Source organism: Nuphar pumila, chromosome 6, assembly GCF_984573655.1.
Source record: "Nuphar pumila chromosome 6, dmNupPumi1.hap1.1, whole genome shotgun sequence".
Lineage (NCBI taxonomy): Eukaryota > Viridiplantae > Streptophyta > Magnoliopsida > Nymphaeales > Nymphaeaceae > Nuphar > Nuphar pumila.
The window spans coordinates 17,491,689-17,519,436 of NC_143254.1; the positions used below are offsets into that span (position 1 = coordinate 17,491,689).

The window sequence follows — 27,748 nt, forward strand, 5'->3', positions numbered from 1 at the left end:
ACTCCACAAGTATGCACTCGTACAAGGCTTAGCAAGAAAAGAGAGAAAAAACATTACTGCAAGGCTGATTACTGATGCTAGAAGAGATGGGACTCACGGCAACTTCATGCCAACATATATTCATCTTCAAAGTCCCAAGACCACCTACAACATGTATCAATTCATCATCGTAATCATTTTATCATACCATTCATCTAACATATTTGCACTCTCAATTAGACATAGGACAATTAGCTCGCCTATGAATGATGTTTTACCTTGATCAAGAAAGCCACTCAAGCTGATTTCACTTCGTCTGCCTTCCTTCTTTCCTGAAAGAAAGCAAGGCCCAACGTTATATCATACTGCCATAACTTTGCCTATCGGTTGAGACAATTCCCAAAGATGCTAAATTAAGTCATAATTGCCTTTGCCACAAAGCCCTTGCGAGGCAGAGTAGACAGAAAAAAAAAATAGAAACTGCTCTTATTCGATAACAAAGAAAGCAAATCCTTATACTATGCATATGTTGATTATGTAAAGCTGCTCTTATTCAAGCAAAATGTTATTGCTCAATAAGAATGTAATCAGCATCATCTGGCAGCAGATCAGCAGCTGTAGGTGGAAGGTCATGCCTACTGAAGCCTTGTGGTCCTTGCCTGACTTTTACATGAGCCTCTGCATCATGTTGGAATGCTTTAACCATATCTTGAAGCTCTACTCTTCTCACATTAATCTGCTCCTCTGTTATGGGTTTCCTTAACCCAAGGTACAACATCCCAAACCCGATCAAGATGCTGCCTATTAGGACAAGAATGGCAGTAAAAAGACCAAAAGCATAGGGTGTTGATGTGGCTCCTGGTATACCATCTACATTTATTCCAAAGAGCCCAGTGATGATTGATAGCACAAGTCCACAGCCCCCAAAAACAGCCAAATTGTGCGTAATGCGGACACTTTTGTCCTGAAAGCAAAATATCAATACATTTATGAGAAATACACATAAACAGGCAATGCTCTTTATGCATTTGTATTACAAGGGAATGCATGCATGTGGATTCCTGCAACGAAAGCATTAGATTGCACTTGCAGGTATATAATTAGAAAAGAAATGTACCTGCAACCAAGCCCTGACAGTGCTCTGCATGACATCTTGAATCGTGAACAGACGAGCCCGAACTGCTTCTTGCTCCTCTATCATTCCTCTTGTACTCTTTCGTATGTCCTCTAGTGCAAGTTTTGTAGCATGGCCTCTCAAATGCTGAAGAAGCTCAAAAATTATTTCCTCCCTTGCATGTAATGACCACTTCACTCGGATGACCTAGGATGTTCCAATCTTAGCAAGAATGACGGAACCGGTCAAAGTTGACAAGTATCCAGCACCTACTGTGGTTACATGAATAAAATGTTTTGTGCTAGATTTGCTTATTTTGAAAAGCAACCCTCCGTCTGCATGCTCATTAAACAAGTTTGTGCTAAGCAATCCAAAGTGTAATGCGTAGGAGTGTAGGGCTATAATGTGAGCTTATTTGTGTATATCTAGAAAATAGACATTTGTGTATATCAAGAAAATTCAATAGATAAAGAGTCTATGAATGAAAATTAACACTTATTAGCATTCAATTGAGCAATTATAACATCAAAACTAGATGAACATACCTGAGTTGACAACCTTTTAATTTCTTGATTTAAAATTATACTCATCAGATTCAGGTCTTCATTGTTTCTCCTATCGACAAATAATTTCATCAGGCCAAATGCCAAAAGTATAAGTTGAAAGGAGAATATCTAACTAGGAAAGCCATAATCCAAATAAACCACGGAAATTTCCTCAAAATAGAGGATTCAATACAAAGTGCAATGATGTGAAGCGCTCTGGTACTCAAGCCTTAATCTTTATGCCTTTAGTTCAAAAGATAAAAATACAAAAAAAAAAGGCAAGCATGAATTATTGGTCCAAAATCAGTATCCCTGGCAAGATGGCAACAATGAAAAAAAAAGAAAAAAGAAAAATATAGCAAGACGGGCATGAAATTACCTGTTCACAAATTTCAACTCAACCTCATCTGATGCTCCGAATATATTCTTCCGAAACAACCTTAAGGAACAAATATCAAAACAATATTAAAAAAAATGTCCAGCCTCTTTGAAAAGTACATCAAAAAATCCAATAACAAGAGGTATAATCAACATCAGGCTAATCTAAATGAGGATCTATGTTAAAGCTTTTGACATCTCAAGCAGCTCAAATGAAAACATGCAATGGAATGTAGTTCCAAGAAGTGATCATAGAAATACATCTTTGTTACTATTAAAGCCCTAAATATAGTCACAACGGGAATCTCTCAAGAACTAAACCCTTCAAGCTGGAACAGATGGCCCTCCAAATGATACATTTCACATGAAAGCATATCAAACCATTATAGTGCATTTCTTGCATAGGGTCGAAATTCCGGACAAAATAATATCTATAAATAAGAAGACTCGGTCCTGGTCAAATATCACACCAAGGTAATTTAGTAGGAAGCAGCCAACTTAACGATCACAAATTTCCTTAGTAACCATAGCTTGCTAAATATAAGCATAAAAATAGATTGATGAATAAATATTTTTCTGTTTTTTTGAAATTCATAGAAAATAGACCAGCAACATCAATTGACAACACCTAATTGATACTGATATATGACTGGATTGTTCACCACATGCATATAGTAAGTCATTCCAATAGTCCAGAATTTTATATCATGTACAATAGAAGAATGCATAAAGTCAGTACCTATCATCCCAACGTGTGAGGCGACAGGCTAAATTTGCAACTAGTTCATGAGCTGATTTTGGAGATTTACTACCACCAGCAAGAAGAAGGTCCTGAAGCAAACTCGATGGATAAAGCTAAGTAGACATTTCCAATAAGAAATCATGCTTACAAACAAATTGTGTACTCATTTATTAAACCCAGGATTAGACAGAGGAAAGATACAAAAATAGATCGTCGCTTTCAGGGCATTATTGCATTAATTTAAAATGAAGTACCTGAACTTCAGAAATCCCCAAGACGTTAATGTTTGACGAGACTCCCTTCAAATGTAATGCAGTGACCAGAAAGTTTTGTGCCTGCCATGATCGAAGAACAATCGGAATATCATCCTCAAAAGAAAATGGATCACCTACAGACTGCCCCAGGAGTTCAAACAATAGGCCGCCAGCAACCCTGACTGGAACCTATACGAAATCCACCATTTATTAGCTGAAATTTACTCATGGTAACAAGAAAAGTAGTAGTCACTTCAGAAACACGAACAACATAGTCTTGCTGTGGAAGTGAAAGCATGGATAGAAAACACATAATATAGGCCAACAAAATAGGGTGATACAGGGTCTTTGCAAGGCACTAATTGCATTTTACACCTGGTGTCTGTGTTTCTCACATTGTATTCGCTTCTTCATGTGTGTTGTAAGTATTGTACCGTACTGTATCGTTACTATGGGCAAAAGCGACACGATACATCTGTATCATATGTATAGTACGATACAGGGTATATCGTAGATACACCTTTGACACACTTTAAAAAGGACCAAAACTTGTTTTTCATTTTTTAGGTTTTAAAGACCTGTTGAGGGCCGACTTCCTCATGTGTCGAGGCCATTAGAGGGGTATCCACGCACCCTAGGAGTCGTGAGAGCGATTTAGGGGTCGATCCGTGCGCAAAAGAGAAGGCTTTTGCGGTTTGCCCAAGCAAGAGTGCATTTTCACATTTTTTTCACTCAAGGAAGTGGGTTAAGGTAAAAAAATCTATGTTACGAGTAAAATTACAAAAATACTCTCCAAAAAAATTTTGCCTCGGGTCTCACACCTTCAAACCCCTACCTTTGGATTTTCGAAAATTAGGGATTTATATCAAGGTAGAAATCAGGTTTCACACTCCAATAAAGATGGCATCAAATGATCCAGCATGGCAATAGGGTGCTCAAGTAATGAGTGAAAACTGTTTGAAAATCAAGTGCAGCTATTGCCATAATATTTTTATTTATGTAATATGAAAGCATGAGTATTGTGACATGTTCTTAATTGCAACGTATTTAACATTTTGCATTGTTCTTGTGAGATAGTTGATGTTTGAGAATTTCTTATGCAGCTCAGAGACAAATGCTTTATATGTGATTTTATGGTTATATTTTGTGCAATTCATCATTGTTTCATGTGTTATGATTTTTTTAAAATTTTTGCTAATTTTTTTATTTTTCATGATTTTTTTTTGGAATTTTTGAAAAAAAATATTAAATTTTAATAAATTAATAAATGTGAATCTCTCCATTTTTTTGTTAAAATCCCTACCAACATTAATTGTGACGCTTTGATTTTTGCAACGACGTTTCGATAGTAAAAAAGTGGCATTTTGCATTTTAGGGTTTGTTTTCGCCTTTAAAAAGCGATAGTGTAGAAGATTTTGGAACAACAAGGGATGGATGACATGGCCCTTGGAAGAACAAGTGCATGTTCTAGGTCGGATTGCAGGATTCACTGTAGAGGAGACAGTTTTGCCTCTATTATTTGCTCGATAGAAGAGAGGGTCTACGGATAAAAATAGTAACCCGACTGGCATTAAGAAGCCAAAGAACGAACCCCCAGATGTTGAGTCTTTCCCTATTTTATCAATTAATGAAACTATGTGACGTAGTCCACCAAGCCCTCTAATAATGAGCTATATACTGTGAATGTTTGTAACCAGTGTTGTGAAAAGCATTGAGGCATAGCGAGGCGCTCTACCAAAAAACCAAGGTGAGGCGTAAAGCGTAAGCCTCAATTTTTTTTTTAAAACTTTAAAAAAAATTATAACAAACAACAACAACAACAACAACAACAACTACGCCTTCATCCCAAAACAATTGGGGTCAGCGATATGAACCAAAAAAGAAATTCATTTTGGGTCTTCCACATGAATCCTTTTCCTCCAATCATTTCTATCCAACGCCATGTCCTCGGTGAGGTTCAAAGCATTCATATCCTTTCCTATCATCTCCATCCAAGTCTTCCTAGGCCTACCCCGACCTCTTTAAAATAAAAAAAATTATAACAAAAATATCTAAAAATACAAATAAATAAAGAAATGCTTTATTGATGAAATAACAACCAATAAGAAATAGAAAATCTCAAATAAGTACTAAAAATATGAGACCAACATATAAAAGTAACTAAAAACTTATTATATAACTGGAAAATATATGAGATTAACCAAAAAAAGTTAAAGTATACTAAGAAACTGATTACATAACTGAAATAACTGGAAAATATATGAGATTAACCTACAAAAGTTAAAATATATGAGATTATTCTAAAAAATATGAGATTAACATATAAAAGTAACTAAAAAAATGATTACATAACTAGAAAATATATGAGATTTACCAACAAAAGTTAAAATATATGAGATTATTCTAAAAAATATGAGATTAACATATAATAGTAACTAAAAAACTGATTATATAACTGAAAAATATATGAGATTAACCAACAAAAGTTAAAATATACTAAGAAACTGATTACATAACTGAAATAACTGGAAAATATATGAGATTAACCTACAAAAGTTAAAATATATGAGATTATTCTAAAAAATGTGAGATTAACATATAAAAGTAACTAAAAACTGATTACATAACTGGAAAATAAATGAGATTAACCAACAAAAGTTAAAATATACTAAGAAACTGATTACATAACTGAAATAACTGAAAAATATATGAGATTAACCTACAAAAGTTAAAACATATGAGATTATTCTAAAAAATATGAGATTAACATATAAAAGTAACTAAAAAACGGATTACATAACTGGAAAATATATGAGATTAACCAACAAAAATTAAAATACATTAAGAAACTAATTACATGACTGAATAACTGAAAAATATACGAGATTAACCAACAAAAGTTAAAATATAGTAATATACTAAGAAACTTATTACATAACTAAAATAACTGGAAAATATATGAGATTAACCTACAAAAATCTTGTTGATTATGTCTCAGAAATCTTGTGCCTTGAGGCACAGAGGGTCACACCTCAAGGCGAGGCGTGCCTTTTGCGCCTTAAAGCGCGTTTTTTATAACACTTTTTGTAACATATTCATTTTTTAATTAATAGAATGAACATATATATGAGCAGGTTCATTTTCGAATGACGGGAATGAATATATATGTATGAGCAGGTCTATTTTTAAATGAATGGAATGAATATAATAAATATATGCATGGTCCATTTTTAAATGAATGGAATGAATATAATAAATATATGCATGAACAAGTTTAGTTTGAATGAATTGAATGAAGTTGTATCACATCCTCTGGCTAAAAGGTAGATCACACAAATTCTTTTGCGAACCTCACGAAGTGGTATCTCACTGATGGCTCAAGCCCCTTCGGAAGGATCTGCATAAAATATAGGCGAAAAATGACCAATATTGGTGAGGATGAGAAAGTCTGCCTATATTTTATGAGGACTTCGTGATAAAAATATATGAAGGCTTCCTCATCTTCGCATAAAATATATGTGGACTCGTTTGTATTCATTACATTCTTTCACAAAATGAAAGCACTCATATATTGCATTCATTCCATTATTTCACAAAATAAAGTCGCTCGTACATTGCATTCATTCTATTTTTTCACAAAACGAAGTTGCTCATACATTGCATTCATGTCATTCTTTCACAAAATGAATGAATAGTAATGCATTGCATTCATTTCATTCTTTCACAAAATGAAGTCGCTCATACATTGCATTCATTTCATTCTTTCACAAGAATGTTGCTTATCACTGCCTCTTTGATGGGGAAAAAACAGAGTATATGCAGAGGTACCTCCATCTCTTGGGCCTCAAGAATGTTTGATGTGACCGCATCTTTGATAAGGAGAAAACACAGTATACCATTGTTAATCCTACACTCTGTGTTGTCTTGATTTTTCCTCTCTCACCTATACCATGTGATCAAACGCTAACTGTAAGATACGTCATCCGTGTTGATGGGGAAAAAATATAGTATACCATCGATTCTATATTATCATCACCCAACAAATCTATCTATCACAGTTCGTTACAGCCACGGACCCCCATCGATTCTATATCATCATCATTCACATTCTTATCATAGAGAACGGATTTTCAGATGATCAACTACAACACTTGCGAACAACTTGCGGACTTTTGTTTCCTATCCCACCCATAATAAGATGTTAAAATGTATATATATAGGAATACATATATACATATATATATTTTTTGCATAGTCTTTTAGTTTTTAATTTTTCTTTTTTTTATTCTAGTTAACTTAGAAATATAGTCGTTGGACTAGCTCCAACGGCTCTATGGGCCTCTCTTGTTGTATATAAAAAGGGGATGGTTCCACTATTTGTAGCTATGCATTCTCTCATTAATAAAATACTATTATTTTTATATCTTGTGTGGATTTTGTAAGAATACCCTTTGTGGGTTTTGTGTGTGAACTCCATTGTGAGTTTTTCTTCGTTGATTGTCCACTAGTGTATTCATTTGGTGGACTTTGGTGGTGATATCTGAATATTACCATTTCATTACATGGTATCAGAGCTTGTATGTGTTGAAGCTCGCATCACTCTTATTCAAGTGTTCGTGAGATCGTGATTGTGCAAGTGCCCGTGTGATTGTTATTGTGCATTTAAAGATTCAAGTGATTGTGTGATCCATCGATGGTGCTTGTTTAGTGGTGGAGTGCGCTCGTGTTCTTCACATTGTCTCTTCTTCATTTTCTCTTCTTTATCCTTATCTTCTCTTTCAATCTCTCTTAAGCCTTGTAACAATGGATGACAAAGAAAATGTCATCATTAAACCCATAAAACTAAATGCTTTTAATTATTTATACGGAGAAAAGGGTTATGGGGTCTAGTTGATGGGACCGATCTAGAACCCAAGGTAGAGGATGAAAAAGAAGTATCTCTTACGCAGGTTGAAAAAAGTAAGGCTATGGCCACCTATGAGAAGAAATTGAAGGAATGGAGAATGGGGCATGTCAAGATTATGTCTTGACCTATGTCACAGGGATTCGGCTAGCAGGGTGCCGCACCCGCGTCGACGCGACTCGACACGGGTGCGGGTGCGGCACCAGGTGCGGTCAACCTGATCCTGGGTGCGTTGACCGCACCCAGGATCATTTTGGTCTATTTTTTTTTGAATTTTTTTTTTAAAAAAAAATTGCCCTGTGAAATGGGCTGCGGAATTTAAAAAAAAAAATCTGCTAACAGCTGCTTGCTGCTACTGTTCTTGTTTTGTAAAGGGGCACTTTTAAAACCATCCAGATCCTTCTTTTTCGTAAAGGATTTTCTCTCTCCATAATAAATAATAATGATGGTGGTAGCCTTGCTGGCTATTAGTATTCATTGTTCTCCTGACGAGATGTAGCCTTGTGTAGAATAAAAACTATTAGTATCTCGGTGCTCCAGCTGTAGCCTTGTGTAGACCTCTCTTTTTCACATGTCAAATCCAATAAATTTCTTTTAGCTGTCATCTTTGTGCAGCTGTATATAAAATGAAATTTGAAAAATCGGCAGTGGAGTCGTAGGCCTCATGAAGACTCTCTCTCCAACAAACCGCATCAAATCTTGCGCTTATATTTTTTTTCGTGATAGGGAGTTTCAGACATGATTGAATCATGACAATCAGCAGAACGCAGCAGGCTGGGATTGCCAATCCTTTCGTTTCATCAATTTTGTCTTGTTGCCTCAAAGTACACAACAAGCAGAACGTGGGTAACGAGTCTTCAAACAAACACACACACCAGCAAAAAAAATTGGACTCCCAACCCGCGCCAGGGGAACCCCCGGACCCCCTTATATATATATATATATATATATATATATATATATATATATATATATATATATATATATATATATATATATATATATATATATATACATTTTTGCCCCTGCCACACCCAGGTTTTTTGGAAGTGCCGAGCACCCGCACTCGCACCCATGTGACATAGGTCTTGACTTATTAGTAGTGTTGATATAAAAAGGTGCTCTAGCCTTGCCAAATTTGAACCAGCAAACAAGGCATGAGATTACCTTAAGAAAATGTATTCTCTTAAGATGCAATTTGCAAGACAAAATCTATAATATAACTCAAGGAGACAAAAGTATTAGAGAATACTATAACGAATTGTCCGAGCTTTGGGAAGAGTTGGCTCTTCTAAAACCAAAATGGCATTGTCCCAAAGATATAAAACTCTGCCAAAAACAAATAGATGCAGAGCATTTTTACCAATTCTTCAATGGATTGAGGTCAGAATTCAAATCCACTAAGTCCGTTCTTCTTCATAGAGGAAAAGTTCTCTTTATTAAAAACACTATAGTAGAATTAAGTATGGAGGAGAATATGTAAAAGAAACGCTCCACCAAGAATGAGGATGACTTGGTTCTTGCAATGTCTAGACCAAGAAATTACATACGTACTTACAAACCACTGTACTATAGAAGACAACGAAATTAGTATGATAAGAAAAAAGTGATTTTCCACTATTGGCATGAACCAGGACACATAAGGCCCTAATGTCCGAAACTTAGAATGACTTATGAGAAAAAAGTTGCCTCGGTTAGCTCTCCACAAGAGCCAAATGACATTACTCTTACTCAAGAATCATGTACCTTGCTCAACTTATAGAAGTTCTTCAACCTCTTCTCAAAGGAACATCTTCATCCACCGGAGTCGTTGTTTTGTCTTTCTCAGATCCCAGTAAAAATCCTTTGCCTCTTGACTCTGATGCCTTGTTTCACATGACAACTAATAGTGATATTTTATCTGAATGTCACGGAAACTCAAGTGTGTCCAATGTGTTTGTTGCTGATGGTACATCTCTTGAGATAAAAGGAATAATTTTTTTTTTAATTTATCAAAATTAGAAAAAAAAAACATTATTTCAAAAGACAGATTTATTCCTAAATTAAATTTGAATATTTTATCTGTTTCACAAATATCTTATCATGGATGTAACGTCTCCTTCTCTAATGGTTGTTGGGTGCAGGATTGCTAGTTAGGGAAGCTGATTGGGGAAGGCCATAGGAAAGGCCTATATTACATGGTTTTTTTGAAAATTCCCAGGAATACTTTGTTTTATAATGTTCAGAAAGTATATTTGAATTTATGGCATAAGAGAATTGGCCACCCTAATGTATCTAAAATTCAGTACTTCCTGAATTTAGAAAAATTTTGTAATTCTCAAAGTTTTACCTGTGAATATTGTATTCTTGGCAAAATGAAGAGATTGGTTTTCCAAGAAAGAACTTTTTTTTCTTCTAGACCACTTGATTTAATTCATTCAGATGTATATATCTAAAGGTGGATATGCTTACTATGTAATTTTCGTTGATGATTTTTTAAGCATACTTGAATCTATTTTCTTAAACATAAATCTGAAGTTTTTTTTCAATTCAAAATATTTTATAACTTAGTTAAAAGTAAATTTAAAAATGATATTTTTTTTACGCACTGATTCAGGAAAAGATTTTTTATCAAAAGAGTTTAAAGATTATCTAAATTTTCATGGCATTACACACCAAATATCATATTCTCACACGCCAAGCTGAATGGTTTGATTGAAAGAAAGCATAGGCATATTATAGAAACCACAAGGACCTTATTGTCAGAACTCCTGCAGAAATCAAAGATGAGAGAGAGAGCTCTGATATTGTTGGGAATCGGCAGCCAGTATTCTTCACACAGGCTGCGCTAATACTTCATTAGCCTTAATAGGGTTACAATAATTTACACATGGACAAAAGTGCCCCTGTATTAGTAACTCATATTACATTAAAATACAAAACCACGGAATGGATATGGATCCTTTATTGAATGGATCCATATCCATCTCATATTCTAATATATTTTAATACCCTCCCTCAAGTTGTGCATGGGAGTGAACCATGTGCAACTTGTTCTTCAGATACCAGAAACGGTGACTTGTAAGACCTTTTGTAAACATATCGGCAATTTGGTCTTCTGAAGGCACATAAACTGGCTCAATCTCTTTGTCTGCTATCTTTTGTCTGATGAAATGTTGATCAATCTCAATATGCTTAGTTCGATTGTGATTAATAGGATTGAATGCAATTTGTATAGCACTTTTATTATCACACATAAGTGTCGAATTTGAGATATCCTCTCCCATCTCTGTAAGTAGATGCCTAATCCAGGTCACTTCTGCAGTGGTGGTTGTCATAGATCTATACTCTACCTCTGTGCTAGACCTTGCCACAACCTTCTGTTTTCTGCTACTCCATGAGACAAGATTTCTTCAAATGAAAACACAGTATCCTGAAACAGGCCTCCTCTCATCTAGATCCCCTGCCCAGTCTGCATCTGTATAGGCCAGTATGTTATGTTTTGGTGACTTTCATGAAGATTGAATATATGTAAGTCCATCACCTACCATTCCTTTTAGATAGCGAAGGATGCGTTTGACAGCATCCATGTGACCAGTCTTTGGTTCATGCATGAACTGAGCTACTTGATTAACAGAATATACAATGTCTGGTCTAGTAAAAGTAAGATATTGCAACATACCCACTAAACTGCGATACTTGACTGCATCAAGATATAACTCACCATCACAAATACTAAGCTTTTGGTTGACAACACTGGGTGTAGGTAGAGGTTTACAATCTGTCATTCCTGCTTTAGCCAGAAGATAAAGAGTGTATTTGTGTTGAGTTAATGACATTTTGTTATCTTGTCTGTCCACCTCTACACCAAGAAAGTATCTCAGTTCCCCAAGGTCTTTCATTTTGAATTGCATACTCAATAAAGCTTTAATTTGTTGAATGTGGTCTGGAGCATTACCAGTGATCACAATATCATCAACATATATGAGTAAGAAAACCAGGGTGGTATCATTCCTGTATATAAACAGAGAATGATCTAGTTGGGAACGAAAGAAACCATGCTTCTTAATTTCTAAGGAGAAGCTTTCGAACCATGACTTGGAAGCTTGCTTCAAACCATACAAAGCTCTGGTTAATTTGCATACATACTCTTTTGGGTCTCCCTCTATATAACCTTGAGGTTGCTCCATGTAGACCTCTTCCATTAAATTTCCATAAAGGAATGCATTTTTAACATCAAGCTGACTAAGGATCCAGCCATGTTCAATTGCCAAGCCAAGTATGATGCGAATAATTCTCATTTTCACTACTGGGCTGAATGTCTCATCGTAATCCTGACCATATTCTTGAGTGAAACCCTTGGCTACAAGACGTGCCTTGTATCGTTCAATGCTACCATCCGGTTTATATTTAATTTTATATACCCATTTAGAACCAACAACATTCTTATCTGGAGGACGGCCAACTATCTTCCATGTTTGATACTCATGAAGTGCCTCGATCTCCTCATTCATCGCTTCAATCCATTTGTTGGATTGGACAGCTTGATGAAAACCAAGTGGTTCATCATGTTTTTCAATCTTGGATAGAAAATTTCGAAAGTCCATAGAAAAGTTGTCATAGCTAACCCATTTTTCAATAGAATGTTTTACCTTGCCTGATCTTCTTGGTGCTTCTCTGTTATCAGACAATGCAACGTGTTCTTCAGCAAGTACATTTGTTTGATCTCTGGGTCTCCTGGTATACACATTACCTTTGTATCTCAGACATGTTGTTTGTGGTGCATCATCTGAAACTGTCTCACCATGTATGCCTTCAGAGGTCAAAATAGTATCTTAGTATGTGAAATAAGTTCAGCACTAAGCCATGGATCGTACCAATTACCAGCTGCGTCACTATGTTCTCGATTGTGATTTGCTTTACTGTCCAGAAAACTATTTTCATCAAAAACAACATTTCTGGAAATTCTGATTTTCTTATTGGCAGGGTCATAGCACCTGTAACCCTTATGTTCATCTGCATAACCAACAAATTGGCATATGGAAGCTTTGTCCTGAAATTTAGTTCTCATGGATTTGTCAATGTGTACATAACATGTGCATCCAAAAACTCGTAACTCATCATAATCAAGATGTACACCAAAGAGAAGATAATAGGGAGATTGATTTTCAAGGATAAGCATAGGAAGACGATTTATCACATGAGTGGCAGTGTGAAAAGCTTCAGTCCAAAGATTAATGGGCAAGTTACAACCATGCATCATACTCATTGCATTTTCCACAATATGTTTATGTTTATGTTCAGCAATTCCATTTTGTTGTGGAGTGTACGGGCAAGAAACTCTACGATGTATCCCATTATCTTAGAGAAAATCTAAAAATTCTTTGGAAGAATGCTCACCACCTCCATCACATTGGAGAATTTGAATGTTTTGGGAGAATTGAGTTTTAACATAGGCATGAAAGTGACGAAAGATGAGAAAAACCTCTGATTTGTATTTCATAAAGAATATCCAGGTAAAACGAGAGAAACTGTCAATAAAAGATACATAATATTTGCTTCCAGAAGAGGAAGGATTGGGGGTTGGGCCCCAAACACCAGAACATATTATTTCAAAGGGCATGGAGGCTCTTTTATTTATTTGATGAAAAAAAGTACATGACTTTTGCATACCTGACAACTGAGACACATTTTATCCTTCAATGAAGGTGAAACAGACTCTGAAAGAAAACCACTGGACACTAACTTTTCAATAAAGACTTGACTACAATGACCAAGACGAGAATGTCAAAGATCTGGCTTATTACATTTGGATATACTTAAGACGCTTTTGGAGACATGATCAGACTTGGGCTTCAGGACACTGGAGGCTGGATCTTCATTGAAGACATACATGTTTTCACGTTGCTCTCCTTTAGCGAACATCTCCTTCGTTTGAAGATCCTTGACAAAGACAAAAGTAAGAGTAAATTAAACAGATGAATTGGTAGAGTCAACAAACTTAGAAACAGAGATAATATTTTTCTTTATATTTGGCGCATGAACAACATCAGATAAAGGAATAGATGACTCGGGCAAAGGAATGAGGACATTGCCTATGTTTGAAATAGGGTGGTAAGTCCCATCTCCAGTTACAATATTAGATTTACCAAGATAAGGAGTCAAAATAGAGAACTTACCTGCATTGCCAATGACATGAGCTTCTGTCCCAGAGTCAACATATCATATTCCATCATCACTCTGTTTCAGATTCAAGTTGGTCATCGCAGATAAGAGAAGATCCTTAGCACCATCACTGACTCGAAATGTACCTGCAGTTCCTGATATAGCAGCATTTCTATTATTTTGTGTTCTATTCCGATTTTGTGGATTGAACCAGCAGTTGGCTTTGATGTAACCACGTTTGTTACACTGGTAGCATATGGGAACATTCTTTGAAAAACTGACATTGAAACTTGGTGTAGGTAGTAACCCACGTCCACCCTGGATTGGAGTTGCCCTGCTTCTGCCACGTCCTCCTCGTGAACGATCAGCTATTATCCCTGTGGCAAGAACCTCATGCGTAGATGATTGTCCTGTTGAAGCATCAGACATGCTTTTCAGAGTCATCTCGTACTGAAAGAGTTTGGCACGTAATTCTTCAAAACTGAGTAGCGTAGGTAGGCACAATAAAGACGTCACAAGAACATGATATTCTGATCCTAGAGCATTTAGTGTCTGATGCACCTTTTCTTTATCTGACACTGGATATACAACCATGGCTAACTGATCTGTGATGCTTTTGACTTGATTTAAGAATTCAATGATGCTCATTGCCCCTTTTTTTAACATCTGAAATTCGTGTTTGAGAAGCAGCACTTTGGCCTCCAATATCTGAGAGTAGGTCTGAGCTAAATCCTCCCACAAAACTTTGGATGTGCAATCATCAGGAATGGAAATCAGTACTTCTTGTGATAACGTGGAAGTGATGTATGCGACAAGGGCCTGATCGCGCTTCATCCAAGAAACAAATGCAGGATTGCGAACAATATTCGGCAATCCTCCATCCTCTTTGGCTTCGGTTGTGATGAATTCGGGGGGCATTGGAGTGGAGTCATCCAAGTGACCTGAAAGGTCTTGACTTCGAATAAAAGAAGCAATTTGCCTTTTCCAAGTCAGATAGTTGTTTGTAGTTAGCTTTTCTGAAACTAGCTGCCCCAGGAAATTGGAAGAAAAACCCGAATTGGCTGAAGTATCCATTTGTAAGCTTGTTGACAACTGTTACAAATTTTTTTTTTTTGGAAAATAACACTAGTGGCTGAAACTGGGTTGTTTTATCATAAACTGACACAATTGACAGAAATCGGCACAATGTCACGACAAGAGAAATGAGAGTTATATATATATATATATATATATATATATTTAGTGTATGGAAAGTTTGACAGAAAATGAATGAGGAAACGAAGGTCGAATGAATGAGGATATCACAGGCTGATTCCTGGTTGGAAAACCAGGAAACTCGACTTTTCTAATATCAGAATATTAGATGTTAAATACGATGAATCAACAGGAAACTAAAAAATAGATTTCCACGACAGAAACTAGAAAAATAGATATTAGAAGATGATGAAGCAAAACAAATGGAAAATTGAAAACTCGATCAATAAATTTTCACGGTAGAAACTAGAAAAAATAGATATTAGAAGATGATAAAGCAAAACTGGATGGGAAACAGGAAACTCGACCTGTTTAGAAGAGGGCTTTAGACTGGGCTGTTGGGTTCGGCTGATGCAGATAGAGGGGACTCACTGAAGGATCTACTGTTGGGTTCGGCTGAAGAAGATGAAGGGGACTCGGCTGAAGGATCTTAGTCTCTGAATGAGAAAGACTCGGTTGACTGAAGAAGAGATGAAGATGTGCTTTTCACGTTCCTGATGAAGAGATTTTTATGCCCAGACCTGTCGTTGCTCTGATACCATGTCAGAACTCCTGCGGAAATCAAAGACGAGAGAGAGAGAGAGAGCTCTGATATTGTTGGGAATCGACAGCCAGTATTCTTCACACAGGTTGCGCTAATACTTCATTAGCCTTAATAGGGTTACAATAATTTACACATGGACAAAAGTGTCCCTGTATTAGTAACTCATATTACATTAAAATACAAAACCCGGGAATGGATATGGATCCTTTATTGAATGGATCCATATCCATCCCATATTCTAATATATTCTAATACTTATAACAAAGTACCAAAAGAATTTTGGGCCGAAGCAACTTTAACTGTTGTATATTTTATCAATATAATGCCATCTTCCATTTTGCAAAATATATCACCAGTTGAAAAACTTTTTAAATTAACCTCATATTACTCTAGATTAAGAGTTTTTGGAAACATTTATAACAACAAAAATAATAAACTTTCTCCTCGTGCTATTTCTTGTGTCTTTTTTAGTTATGCAGATAACCAAAAAGGCTACAGGTGTTTCGATTTTAAAAATGAAAAATTGTATATTTCTAAAAATGTATTGGAAAAGAAAAGATTTTTTTACTTTAAAAGTCTTAAGGAAATAACCGAGTATTCCTTCTTGTTAGATCTAATTCCAAAATATGGTGATGATTGTGAGTATGATCTTAGTGAAGATTATGAACCTAGAAATGATTTGGTAAATAAAGACCAATCACATGACAATGAAGAGCAATCTCATAAGGATAAAAATTGTTTAAAATACTCTAGGTGTAGGGATCCTAAACAACCATGTACATTAGAAAAATATTTCAACACTGAAAGCCAGTCTGAAGTATCAACTATAAGGTTGCCTAGAATCTCAAAACCACCAGGGAAATTTGTCCTATGACTCCTTAATCTAAGTATAACAAATATATTGCTTTAATTCATTCATATTTAGAACTCTCTACATATGCTCAAGTTGGAGAACATCCTTAGTGGATAGAAGCCATGAGAGTATAACTAGAAACCTTAGAAAGAGCCAAGACTTGGACTATTCAAGATATCCCACATGGAAAGAAGCTCATAGGTCGTAGATGAGTATTTAAGGTGAAAACCAAGAGTGATGAAACTCTTGAACAATACAAAGTTAGGTTAGTTAAGGGTTATTTCCAAAAATATGGCATAGATTACAAAGAAACCTTTGCCCCAGTTACTAGGATGATCATTGTTAGGACTTTATTACCTTAGCCTCTATTAAAAAATGGTCTATATACCAGATGGATGTTAAAATGCATTTCTTAATGGAAACCTAATTAAAGAAGTATATATGGAAGCTCCGCCTGGTGTAACTATTCTTAAAAGGAAAAGTTCTTCATTTAGATAAAGCTCTTTATGGTCTTAAACAACCATTGAAAGCCAAATATGATATGTTTAGTCAAGTCATTCTTGATATTGAATTTTGATCTTGTTTGTCTAACATTGCATTATTTATTAAGTTGTCTTATGCAGATATTGTCATTCTTCTTCTCTATGTGAACGATACGATCATCACCGAAGATAATAAGAGATTTGAAAACATTAAAAAGCTTCTCAAAGCTCATTTTGAAATGACTGATTTCGGATTTTAAAAATATTTTTTAGGGATTAAAGTTGTTTACTCTCCTAGAGGTTATCTATTGTCTCAGTCTAAGTTTGCCTTTGATGTTTCCAGGTCTAATATCCCAGATGACAAGAAAGTTGATACTCTAGAGATTGTGAATGCAAAAAAAAAAAACCACTTGCAGATCCTACGCCTTATAGCCAATTAATCGGAGCTCTTTCTTATCTCTCAATCACTAGACCTGATATAACACATGTTATACACATAGCGAGTCAATTTCAGCACGCTCCCACTTATGTTCATATGGGAGCTATTTTATGCATTATTAAATATTAAGCATTCTATTTATCAAGGCATTTATCTATCTTGGATTTAATTGATTATACTGATGTTGATTTGGGAGATGGTCTTAATAAGAGACAACCATGAAATTTTGTGTTTTCTTAGGTGAATCTCTAATTTCATGATGCAAAAAGCAGCAAAAAGTTTCTCCTTCTTCAATTGAAGCTGAATATTGAGCTATAACTACAACAATGATGGAGGTAGCGTGGCTTAGAAGATTGTTGGTCAATATGTGAGTTCAAATATCAGGAGCTTTACGATTGTGTTGTGACAACAAAAGTTTCATCTACATTGTCGGCAACCAAACTCTGCATGAGCGCACCAAACACATCGAGATGGACTGTTACTATGTTCGAGAGGAGTATCTAAATGGCGCTATTGTTCTACTATACGTTATATCCGAGTATCAATTGACAGATTTCTTTATCAAACCTCTCGCAGCTCCTTGATTTCACTTTCTCTTAGGCAAACTTTCGGTTATCATACCATAAGTTTGCGAGGGAGTGTTAAAATGTGCATATATGTAGGAATGCATATATATATATATATATATATATATATATATATTATGTATATATATTTGTGTATGTAGAAGATCTGAAAACAAACACAGAAACTGAGGCAGAGAGAGAGACGACTGTATAGAAATGAGAGAACTCGTTCACTTAGATTAGGGCTAATCTCTATATTAAATAGAGAGAGGCCAAAGAAAGAAATTACACTCAAGTCCCTCATTAAACATTAAATTTCAAATAACCTCTAGTTTAGAAAAAACTTTAACTTAAAACCTCTTAGTCTCAACACTCCCCCTCAAGCTGGAGCATAGATATCAATCATGCTCAGCTTGTCACAACATTTTGAGAAATTTGGTCTAGCAAGAGGCTTTGTAAACATATCTGCAACTTGGTCTTCCGACTTTAGATATTTGGTAGTGATATGACCAGCTTGAACCATATCTCTTACATAGTGGCAATCAACCTCAATGTGTTTTGTTCTCTCATGAAAGACAAGATTGTTCGTTATATATGTGGCAGCCTTGTTATCACACATCATGGTCATAGGAGAGGAAACCTTCACCTGAAGATCATGAAGAACAGTACGAACCCAACATCAATTCAGCAGCAGTTTGGGCCATAGCCCGATATTCTGATTCTGCACTCGACCTAGAAACCACATTTTGTTTCTTACTTCTCCAAGAAATCAAGTTGTCTCCCAGAAACACAGAATCCTGTGGTAGATTTTTTATCCACTACAGATCCTGCATAGTCAGCATCAGAATAGGCCACTATCTCCAGAGTTCCACCTTTTCTGAACAATAACCCCTTTCCAGGAGAAGATTTTAGATATCTGAGAATCATTATATCTGCATTTCAGTGTACCTCAGTTTGTTTGCCCATAAACTGGCTAACTTTGCTTACTGCTAAAGCACTATCCGACCTGGTCACAGTTACATACAGTAGCTTCCCTACTAGGGAGCGATAGCTTTTGCTATCAACCGGTTTTAACCCTTCTTCAAACAACTGAACTTTATGGTCCATGGGAATATTTGTTGGTTTAGCTCCCAACATTCTTGTTTCCTTTCATAAGTCAAGAACATACTTCCGTTGAGACAAAACTATCCCTTCATGGCTCCTAGCAACTTCTATACCCAGAAAATATCTAAGTGAACCAAGGTCTTTTGTAACAAAGTGTTTTTGAAGATGAGCCTTTGTGGCTTCAATATCTTTCACATTGTCTCCTGTAAGAATGATGTCATCCACATATACAACCATTACAACTATGCCTGAGTTAGTTTTCTTGATAAATAGTGTATGATCTGCCGCTGACTTATTAAAGCCAAAACGTGACATCACTTCAAACAACTTTTGAAACCATGCACGCGGACTTTGTTTCAAGCCATAAACCGCCTTTCTCAATCTACACACCTTCTGACACTCCCCCTCAACCTCGAATCTTGGAGGTTGCTGCATGTAAACTGTCTCAGATAGATCCCCATATAGAAATGCATTTTTCACATCTAATTGGCACAAGCTTCAACCATGCTGAACAGCTATTGAGAGGACAAGACGAATGGTACCCATCCGTGCAACAGGAGAAAAGGTTTCAAAGAAATCAATACCATATGTCTGAGTATACCCTTTTGCTACTAATTTGGCCTTGTACCTTTCAATAGAACCATCAGATTTGTACTTTATTGTATATACCCATTTGCATCCAACAATGTCAGCATCTACTGGGGAATCAACTAGATCCCATGTATGCTGAGATACTAAAGCATCCATTTCTTCTTGCATAGCCAGCTTCCAGCGGTTATCAAGCTCTGCATGTTGATAGTTCAGAGGAATAGTTTCAGCAGATAAGGCTGAAATAAAAGTTTTCATCTGATTTCCAATTCTGGCATCGGAGACAAAATGAGATATGGGATATAAGGTACATTGTCGTGTCCCCTTGCGTAGAGCAATAGGCCTCTTATCATCATCATGAAGATCACTATTGTCAGTAGTACTTACCTCAGGAGAAGAAGAAGATGAAGGCACTTGCGGAGGTGGAGCTCTATGCACATATACCAATGGAGGATTATTAAATCTTGAAGAGGATGAAGTTTGGTTCGGTAATGAGGGCACAGATTCCAAAGAAAAAGGAGGTATAGGTAATGGAAAAGACTCAGCTGGATCAACCTGCAGCGGGGAACCGGTACTAGAGTAATATGGAGTGGATTCCAAGAAAGATACATCTGCACTGACATACTCTCGGTGAGAAATAGGATCATAACATCGATATCCCTTTTGATTTTTGGGATAACCTATAAATATGCATTTTGTAGCTTGAGTAGCTAATTTATCACGATCAGGGCCAAGTTTGTGTACAAAACAAACACATCCAAATATTTTTTGCGAGAAAGAGAAGAGTGGGGGCATTAGGTTTTAGGATATGTAATGGAATTTGATCACCCACAAAAGATGAAGGCATGTGGTTGATCAGATAACAAGCAGTCGTAATCGCATCACCCCAATATAGCGCAGGAACGTTGGATTGAATCATAAGGGTCCGAGCAACATCAAGCAAGTGCCAGTGTTTTTGCTCAGCCACCCCATTTTGTTGAGATGAATAGGCTCAGGTAGTTTAGGGTTGAATGCCATAATCTTGGTAAAATTGTAACAGAACTTTTGATTTAAACTCAAGAGCATTATCAGTGCGAACAATCTTGACAACAGATTCAAACTGTGTTTTTATTTCAAGAATTAGGGATTTAATAATACTTGGAACTTCAGATCGTTCTTTTATTAAAAACACTCATGATAACTTAGAGAAATCATCAACAATAACAAGATAATATCGACACTGAGTCCTAGTAGGAATCTTACTAGGACCCCATACATCTGCATGAAGAAGTTCAAAAACTTTATGACTAGACTGACTTTGACTCGAAGGAAACGAACTTCGATGATGCTTGCCCAACTGACATGCTTCACACTAAAATGATGTAGTTGAAGGAATTTGAGGGAAGACAGAACGAAGCTTTGACAATGAAGGATGACCAAGACAACGATGCCACTGAACAGGACTGGAGTGTTCCACTGCAGCATAAACATTACCCACTGGATGATGTAGGTAGTAGACTCCATTTTCTTCATAGCCTCCACCAATCTTCTTCCCCGTCAGCAAATCTTGAAAAAGACAACCCATCGGATCAAATATTACTCTACAGTTTAGTTCTTTTGTAAAGCAACTAACAGAGAGTAAACTTTGAGGAAAGTTAGGAGCATGAAGAACATTTTTCAACTGTAAGGTGGAGGATATAGAAATATTTCCCTGACCGACAACCGGTGAGGAACTTCCATCGGCTAATGAGACTCCTCGATGAACAATAATATCCTTTAGATCTGAAAAGACAAGCGAATTTCCACACAAGTGTCTGGATGCACCAGAGTCAATAATCCACTTACTATCATTCAGATGAAGATGATTCCCTGTTGAGTAGGCAACACCGGCTACAGGAGGGGTGGAACTCGAAGGGCGAAGAGCTATCAGCTCATCATATTCTGCTCGATTGAGGGTGATATTGTCACTTGCAGAGATATTATCATGTACATTTATTGCCTCTAGTGTAGTAACATTTGCTTTTGGAGCATATGACTTGGATGAAGAAGAGGTTGGCCGACCATGCTTATCTCAGCAACGATCTTCTAAATGTCCAGATTTTCCACAGAATGTACATTGAAGTTTTCCTCCCCTCCTATACCTCGCCCACGACCTCGTCCTCTGATATTCTGAATATTTCCACGCCCATAACCAGACGAGACAACTAGAGCAGATGACTAGGTCACAGGCTGAGATTGTGGAAGAGAAATCGCAAGTCTACTCAGACGATTATATGCATCAGCAAGAGTAGGAACATCTGATCCAGTCAACATTTGGACTTTTGCAACAGAGAATTCTGAAGATAAACCTGTAAGAAACCGAGCAACCATAGTTTGTTCTTGATGATCCTTTTGCTTCGAACAACAAAGAGGCCTGTGAGCATTGAGTCTTTCAAACGCAGCTTTGACGGAGGCATAGTACTGGGCCAAGGTCTGATCGCTCTGCTGCAAATTATATATCTCATGTTCGACTTGCAGGATACGACTCACATTAGTCTCTTGTGAGTACGTATCTCGAAGATTGTTCCATATTTTTTTTGTTGTATGATAGTAAATTAAACCACCTGCAATATGGGGTTCGACACTATTCATGATCCATGACATAACTATGTCATTATCTTCGTCCCAAGTAACGTATTTTCCAACCTTTTCATTGGGTTCATCTTCCAACAAAATATGTTTTCTACGATGTCCAAATACCGACATCATAAAAGTTCTGGACCACCTGGCATAGTTAGTTTCATTTAACCTTACAGAGGAACCATACGAGAAGGGATTTGCAAAAGCCTTATACTCCCCAATATTTTCAATTTTGGAATCACATTTCGAAGTTTCACCCATACTAAATATTGAATCCTATTTCAGCTGCAAAAAAAAATCAGATTTACTCACGTGAACAGCGTGTGTTATAATCACACGTCAGGCAAGTCCACGACTACACAAGCTGTCACACCAAAAATGAAATCTTGACAGGCGACAAGTGACCCAGACAATAGCGTGTGGTACAATCACACATCAGCATATACTACGACCAGCAGCTGTACTAATTAAAAACTTCCCACAAACAACATATGTTTCCACACAGCAGGGGATCACGCCTGCTGCTTCCACAAAAAAATTGATATTAACATTCTGTTTTCACAGCACACATGTTACGACTGAAAAAAAAATTCACGACACAGCAGGGAATCACGACTGCTGATATTGATCTTCTGAAAACGAACAACCAAATAAGATCTAAGAAGAACTCAGCACCCAGATTCACGACCAACGACAGCATGTTACGGCTGAAAAAAATTTCACGACACAGCAAGGAATCACGTCTGAAATCAAACACCCAAATAAGATCTGAGAAGAACTCGGCACCCAGATTCACGACCAATGATAATATGCGCACGTAGAAACATAGAAATCACGATAGCTGCTCCCATATAAATCACGATAGCCAAAAAATTTGTTTTTTTTTCGAGCAACTTAAAAAAAACTTGTCATATCCCGATCTTAATGACACACAATCATCGTGTCACAGATCTGTCATCAGATCAAAAAAAAACTAGAAGAGCAGCACACTTGTTTCCAACCCTTTCTGTTTTGTTTTGGGTTTTTTTTCTCGTTGGTGTAGATCGATCACGCTCCCGAAATCTACCGCTCTGATACCATGTAGAAGATATGAAAACAAACACAAAAAACGAGGCAGGGAGAGAGACGGCTGTATAGAAATGAGAGAACTCGTTCACTTAGATTAGGGCTAATCTCTATATTAAATAGAGAGAGGCCAAAGAAAGAAATTACACTCAAGTCCCTCATTAAACATTAAATTTCAAATAACCTCTAGTTTAGAAAAAACTTTAACTTAAAACCTCTTAGTCTCAACAGTGTATATAGTCTTTTAGTTTTTGTTTTTGTTTTTGTTTTTTTTATTTTCTTCTTTTTATTCTAGTCAACCTAAGTTGACTAGAAAGGTTTACAGTCCGTTGGACTTGGCTCCAACGGCTCTATTGGTCTCTCTTGTTGTATATAAAAAGGGGATGATCCCCTCTTTGTAGCTATGCATTCTTGTATTCTCTCATTAATAAAATAATACTATTTGTATCTCTTGTGTGACACTTGTGTGGGTTTTGTGAGAATACCCCTTCCTGGGTTTTGTGTGTGGACTACATTATGAGTTTTTCTTCGTTGATTGTTCACTTGTGTATTCATTTGGTGGACTTTGGTGGTGATAGTTGAATATCACCATTTCATTATAGTGCTTACTAGAATAACCCGCCATCGATGATTTTTCGTCGATGTTCTCATCGCTGATGCTTAGCCCTAGGAAAATGGCCATAATTTTTTACTGGTTGGATACCACAATAACCTTAGTTTTTTTGAAAACCTAGTTTTGCTTTTATACTATGCTCGTACGAAAATCCGCATATTTTATAAGAATATCGCATATTTAATTATGTAGAGATACAAATATGTCACGTCCAAAAATTCCTTATGTTCGCAACACAAAATAAGTATTTTTCTCATGAAAATCACATTTTATAGGTACAAGATATATAAGATTTTACTAAGGTATTTACGAAGTTATGATCATAAGGAGGTTCACAACACTTGTTTTTGCGCGCTTCATAAAGATCGCAAAAATGTGTGAACATATATTTAAGTGAGGGTTAAAGAAATGAGAAAAGGGGTTTCCATAATTTCCCCCAACTTTGGTATAAAATATGTGATTTTACTAAGGTATTTGTGATTTTACGATTAAACAGAGAAGACGCATAAATAACATGATTTTTTGTGTGCTTCTTGGGGTCTGCAATAAAAACATACAGACCTCTTTTTAAGTGAGAGTTTGGGATACCCAACAAGCAGAGCGATATATCGCACGAACTTTGTGAGTTTCGAACATGCTAAGGGTAAAAAGGTCCTAAGAAGTTGGTTATTTGAGGTTTTGGTCATCGAGCAGATTTTAGCAAATTATGGGATTTTTAGCAAATTATGGTCATTTTCCGTTTTATGAAACCATGGCTTGTGGAACAATGAAGGCCAAGGTGCATAGTAACCAAAGGGGTTATCTATGCTACAAAATACAAGTAGGCTTTACCGTTTACATACTATTTTGGATACCCAGCCACAAAGGCATTAAAGTGTAATGTATATTGAACAAATTTCAATACATGTATAGGATGCCTGGACATTAACTCTACATTAAAGTGAAAGGTGAATAGTCAGTTACCGTCTTAAGGTCAAAGCTAGAATGTTTCAACTACAAATACGTTCAATTAAGACCACAAGTTGTATTAGCTTGACCCACTGACATCTACCATAGACTAATCTACTATAAGGCCCTCCAGACAGATTCCACCATAGAGGCCAATGGCAGACAAGATCACCCTCTAGGCTCGAAAATAGACTTAAAACTTTCATTTTTGTTGTCATATAAGAAGAGCAAAATGAAAGATGGAAAATTTTTTAGTACGTAAATTTGGTTCAAATACAAGAGGACCAAGAATAGAGAGCTTCCCTTGTCCATCCAACTTTCTGGTATTTTCACTTTTGATTTTGAGAATAGGCAGGTGCTTCTACAAGCCTTGTTGTCCAATGAGGGCATGAAGGTTAATCTTTCCACTATCTAAACAGGATATCTGGTTGAACCATGATCCACAGATGCCTTCTGGCATCCAGGGGTTATCCTATAGATATGATAAACAGATTCTGTCCATGGATTTTTCTTTGAATGCCTCATATCAGTCAAGTTTGAAGAGACATACTGCAGCAAGCCATTCACAAGAACCAACATCATATGCTTTGCCTAGGATGCCAAAGGAAGGAACCTATGAGAGCCTTCCACACTAACTATTAACAAAATTGGTTATAGTAAGCATAGCAATGATCAAATTACCATCTTTGAACATCAATCTAGATTAGTTATGTTCTAACATTCTACTAAACTCTCACAAAGATGAGGATTAAACAAATTATGCAACAGAATGATCTCCCAAAAATGAATATTCTAAAGGACAGAAGTGTATAATCGGGAATGAACGAAACAAAACATGATAAAATAAGAAAACACTCGATACATTTTTTTTTCATAAAGCAAAACTACTAAGCAACTGAGAAGAAAAATAGAAAGCCCATCAAACCTGTGAACTCTGAAAAACAGGAAGTTGCAGATACTAGAAAGAGTTCAAAAAACAACCTCATAGTACAGGTGCTTCATCCGCTCACTGATCAGACGACTTTCATCTCTTAGTGCGGTACTAATTGCAGGATGTAACCACTGTGCATTTCGTAACCATGAATCGACAAATGGATGGCCTGGAAACACATGACACCACCATGTAGGACCAGCTGGTTTTTCCCAGTATGGGGTTGCTATGTCTGCAACAGTGTGATCCTCATCGTCATCGCTTAACTCTATCATTTTTGCAACTCTATCTTCGTCAACTTGCACAGATTTGACAAGTTCAGAAATTCTTTCCCATCCAATTGGATCCCAATGGCTCTCCAAGATCTCTTTGGTGACTTGGCTCTTGCGAAAAATACATTCATTAGTACCTTCACTTTCTTCCAAAAGAGCAGCATCAGCAGCTGCACCCTTCTGGTCTTGGTTGTCCAGCTCTTGACTCCCACAACGTCTGACGGAGTGGATTTTCAAGCCTGGTTTAAAATATCTTCTCCTGTCGTGGTACCGAATGAACTCGAATGCACAAATAAGCCCATCTGTCCAAGGTTCATGTCCATTTGAAGGCTCTTTGTGAGTTTGGTCTTTGTCATTCTCTATGCTTACCTTCATTGTTTCTGCTCAATCGCTCATTTTCTATCAAGTTTGTTTTTAGATGAGGTTTTCTCAAAATTTGCTTGAAGGAAGAATCTGACGGGCATAGAAAAAAATCTCAAGCTATCAAGAATCAAGAAAGATTAAAGATTCGCATGAACCTCTGTTCTTGAAGCCATTTCTCTCTCACCTATTTCAAGAGATTCTTTGGAAACATCTGCCAAGCACAATTCCCTGATTAACATAACAAGCCCAAGCACATTTACTGAAGCTTTCATTTCATTACCTCACGAAAACCAGAGGCTTGCACTCCTTCCAGGAACATACCTGCAAATAGAAAATCACACTTTCGGCTTCTACGGCGAAAACCCCAAAAAAGAAAAACGACCATTCTATGATTCAAACTTCTCGAATGCCAGATATTCAACTTTTTGTTGAACTTCAAGAGTAGGGACACCCTTTTTTTTTCGAAAAGCCTGCCCCGTTCACATTGGGGTTAAACCTCAGGCCCCCTATGCCCACCAGGGAGTACACCCAGCTTTGGCCTCGCAGCAAAGGACACGTCCCCCGTGAGTTTGGAGACGGCTTAAGCAAGGCAAATTTCCCATCCATAACCAACAAGCAAGCAAAGAAGATAAAAGAAACCATCTTCTCTATCCTAAATTAAGAGAAGGAGATAAAACCGAAACAGAACAGTGCCAAAATGCGCCAAGCGTTACATGCTTACACAAAGAGAATGTTAGAGAAAGGCTTACATGGCCAAAGGTTGACACCCAACTGCAAAAGAGAGAATTCTCCTCACACCCACGCTTTGCAGAAACAATCAATATAAAATAGCTAAGTCTTCATGATTCATGGTTAAACACACACACACAGAGTCACCTCTTCTAGGAAAGCACCAAATAAATGCGTGGGTGATATTCCATCTGATGATGTGGGAGAAATGCAGTGTCAACGAAACGAATGAATAGCTTTTGGCGCATTATTGGGAAGGACACGAGAGAGAAGAGAACGATTCTGAGGAAGGCTTACTCGGACAGCCAGTAGGCGAAGTCGGTTACCGAGAAAGCAGAGA

General features: G+C 36.7%; 1 protein-coding gene across 3 annotated transcripts; it reads right to left on the reverse strand.

The window, feature by feature from the left end:
• Nucleotides 1-462: 462 nt before the first annotated feature.
• LOC149834153 (uncharacterized) lies at nucleotides 463-27,748 on the reverse strand. 3 transcript variants are annotated; one of them, XM_090011252.1, is made up of 9 exons: nucleotides 27,556-27,602; nucleotides 27,429-27,482; nucleotides 26,095-27,000; nucleotides 3,013-3,201; nucleotides 2,756-2,847; nucleotides 2,018-2,077; nucleotides 1,639-1,708; nucleotides 1,097-1,300; nucleotides 463-943 (listed from the first exon to the last, which is right to left on the reverse strand). In XM_090011252.1, the coding sequence occupies exons 3-9, from the start codon at nucleotides 26,689-26,691 to the stop codon at nucleotides 545-547; spliced, it is 1,611 nt and encodes a 536-aa protein (XP_089867378.1). In that variant the 5' UTR covers nucleotides 26,692-27,000; nucleotides 27,429-27,482; nucleotides 27,556-27,602; the 3' UTR covers nucleotides 463-544. The 3 variants fall into 3 exon arrangements, with proteins under 3 accessions (XP_089867378.1, XP_089867379.1, XP_089867377.1); XM_090011253.1 differs by having other exon boundaries at nucleotides 1,097-1,240; nucleotides 27,429-27,748; XM_090011251.1 differs by having other exon boundaries at nucleotides 27,429-27,748.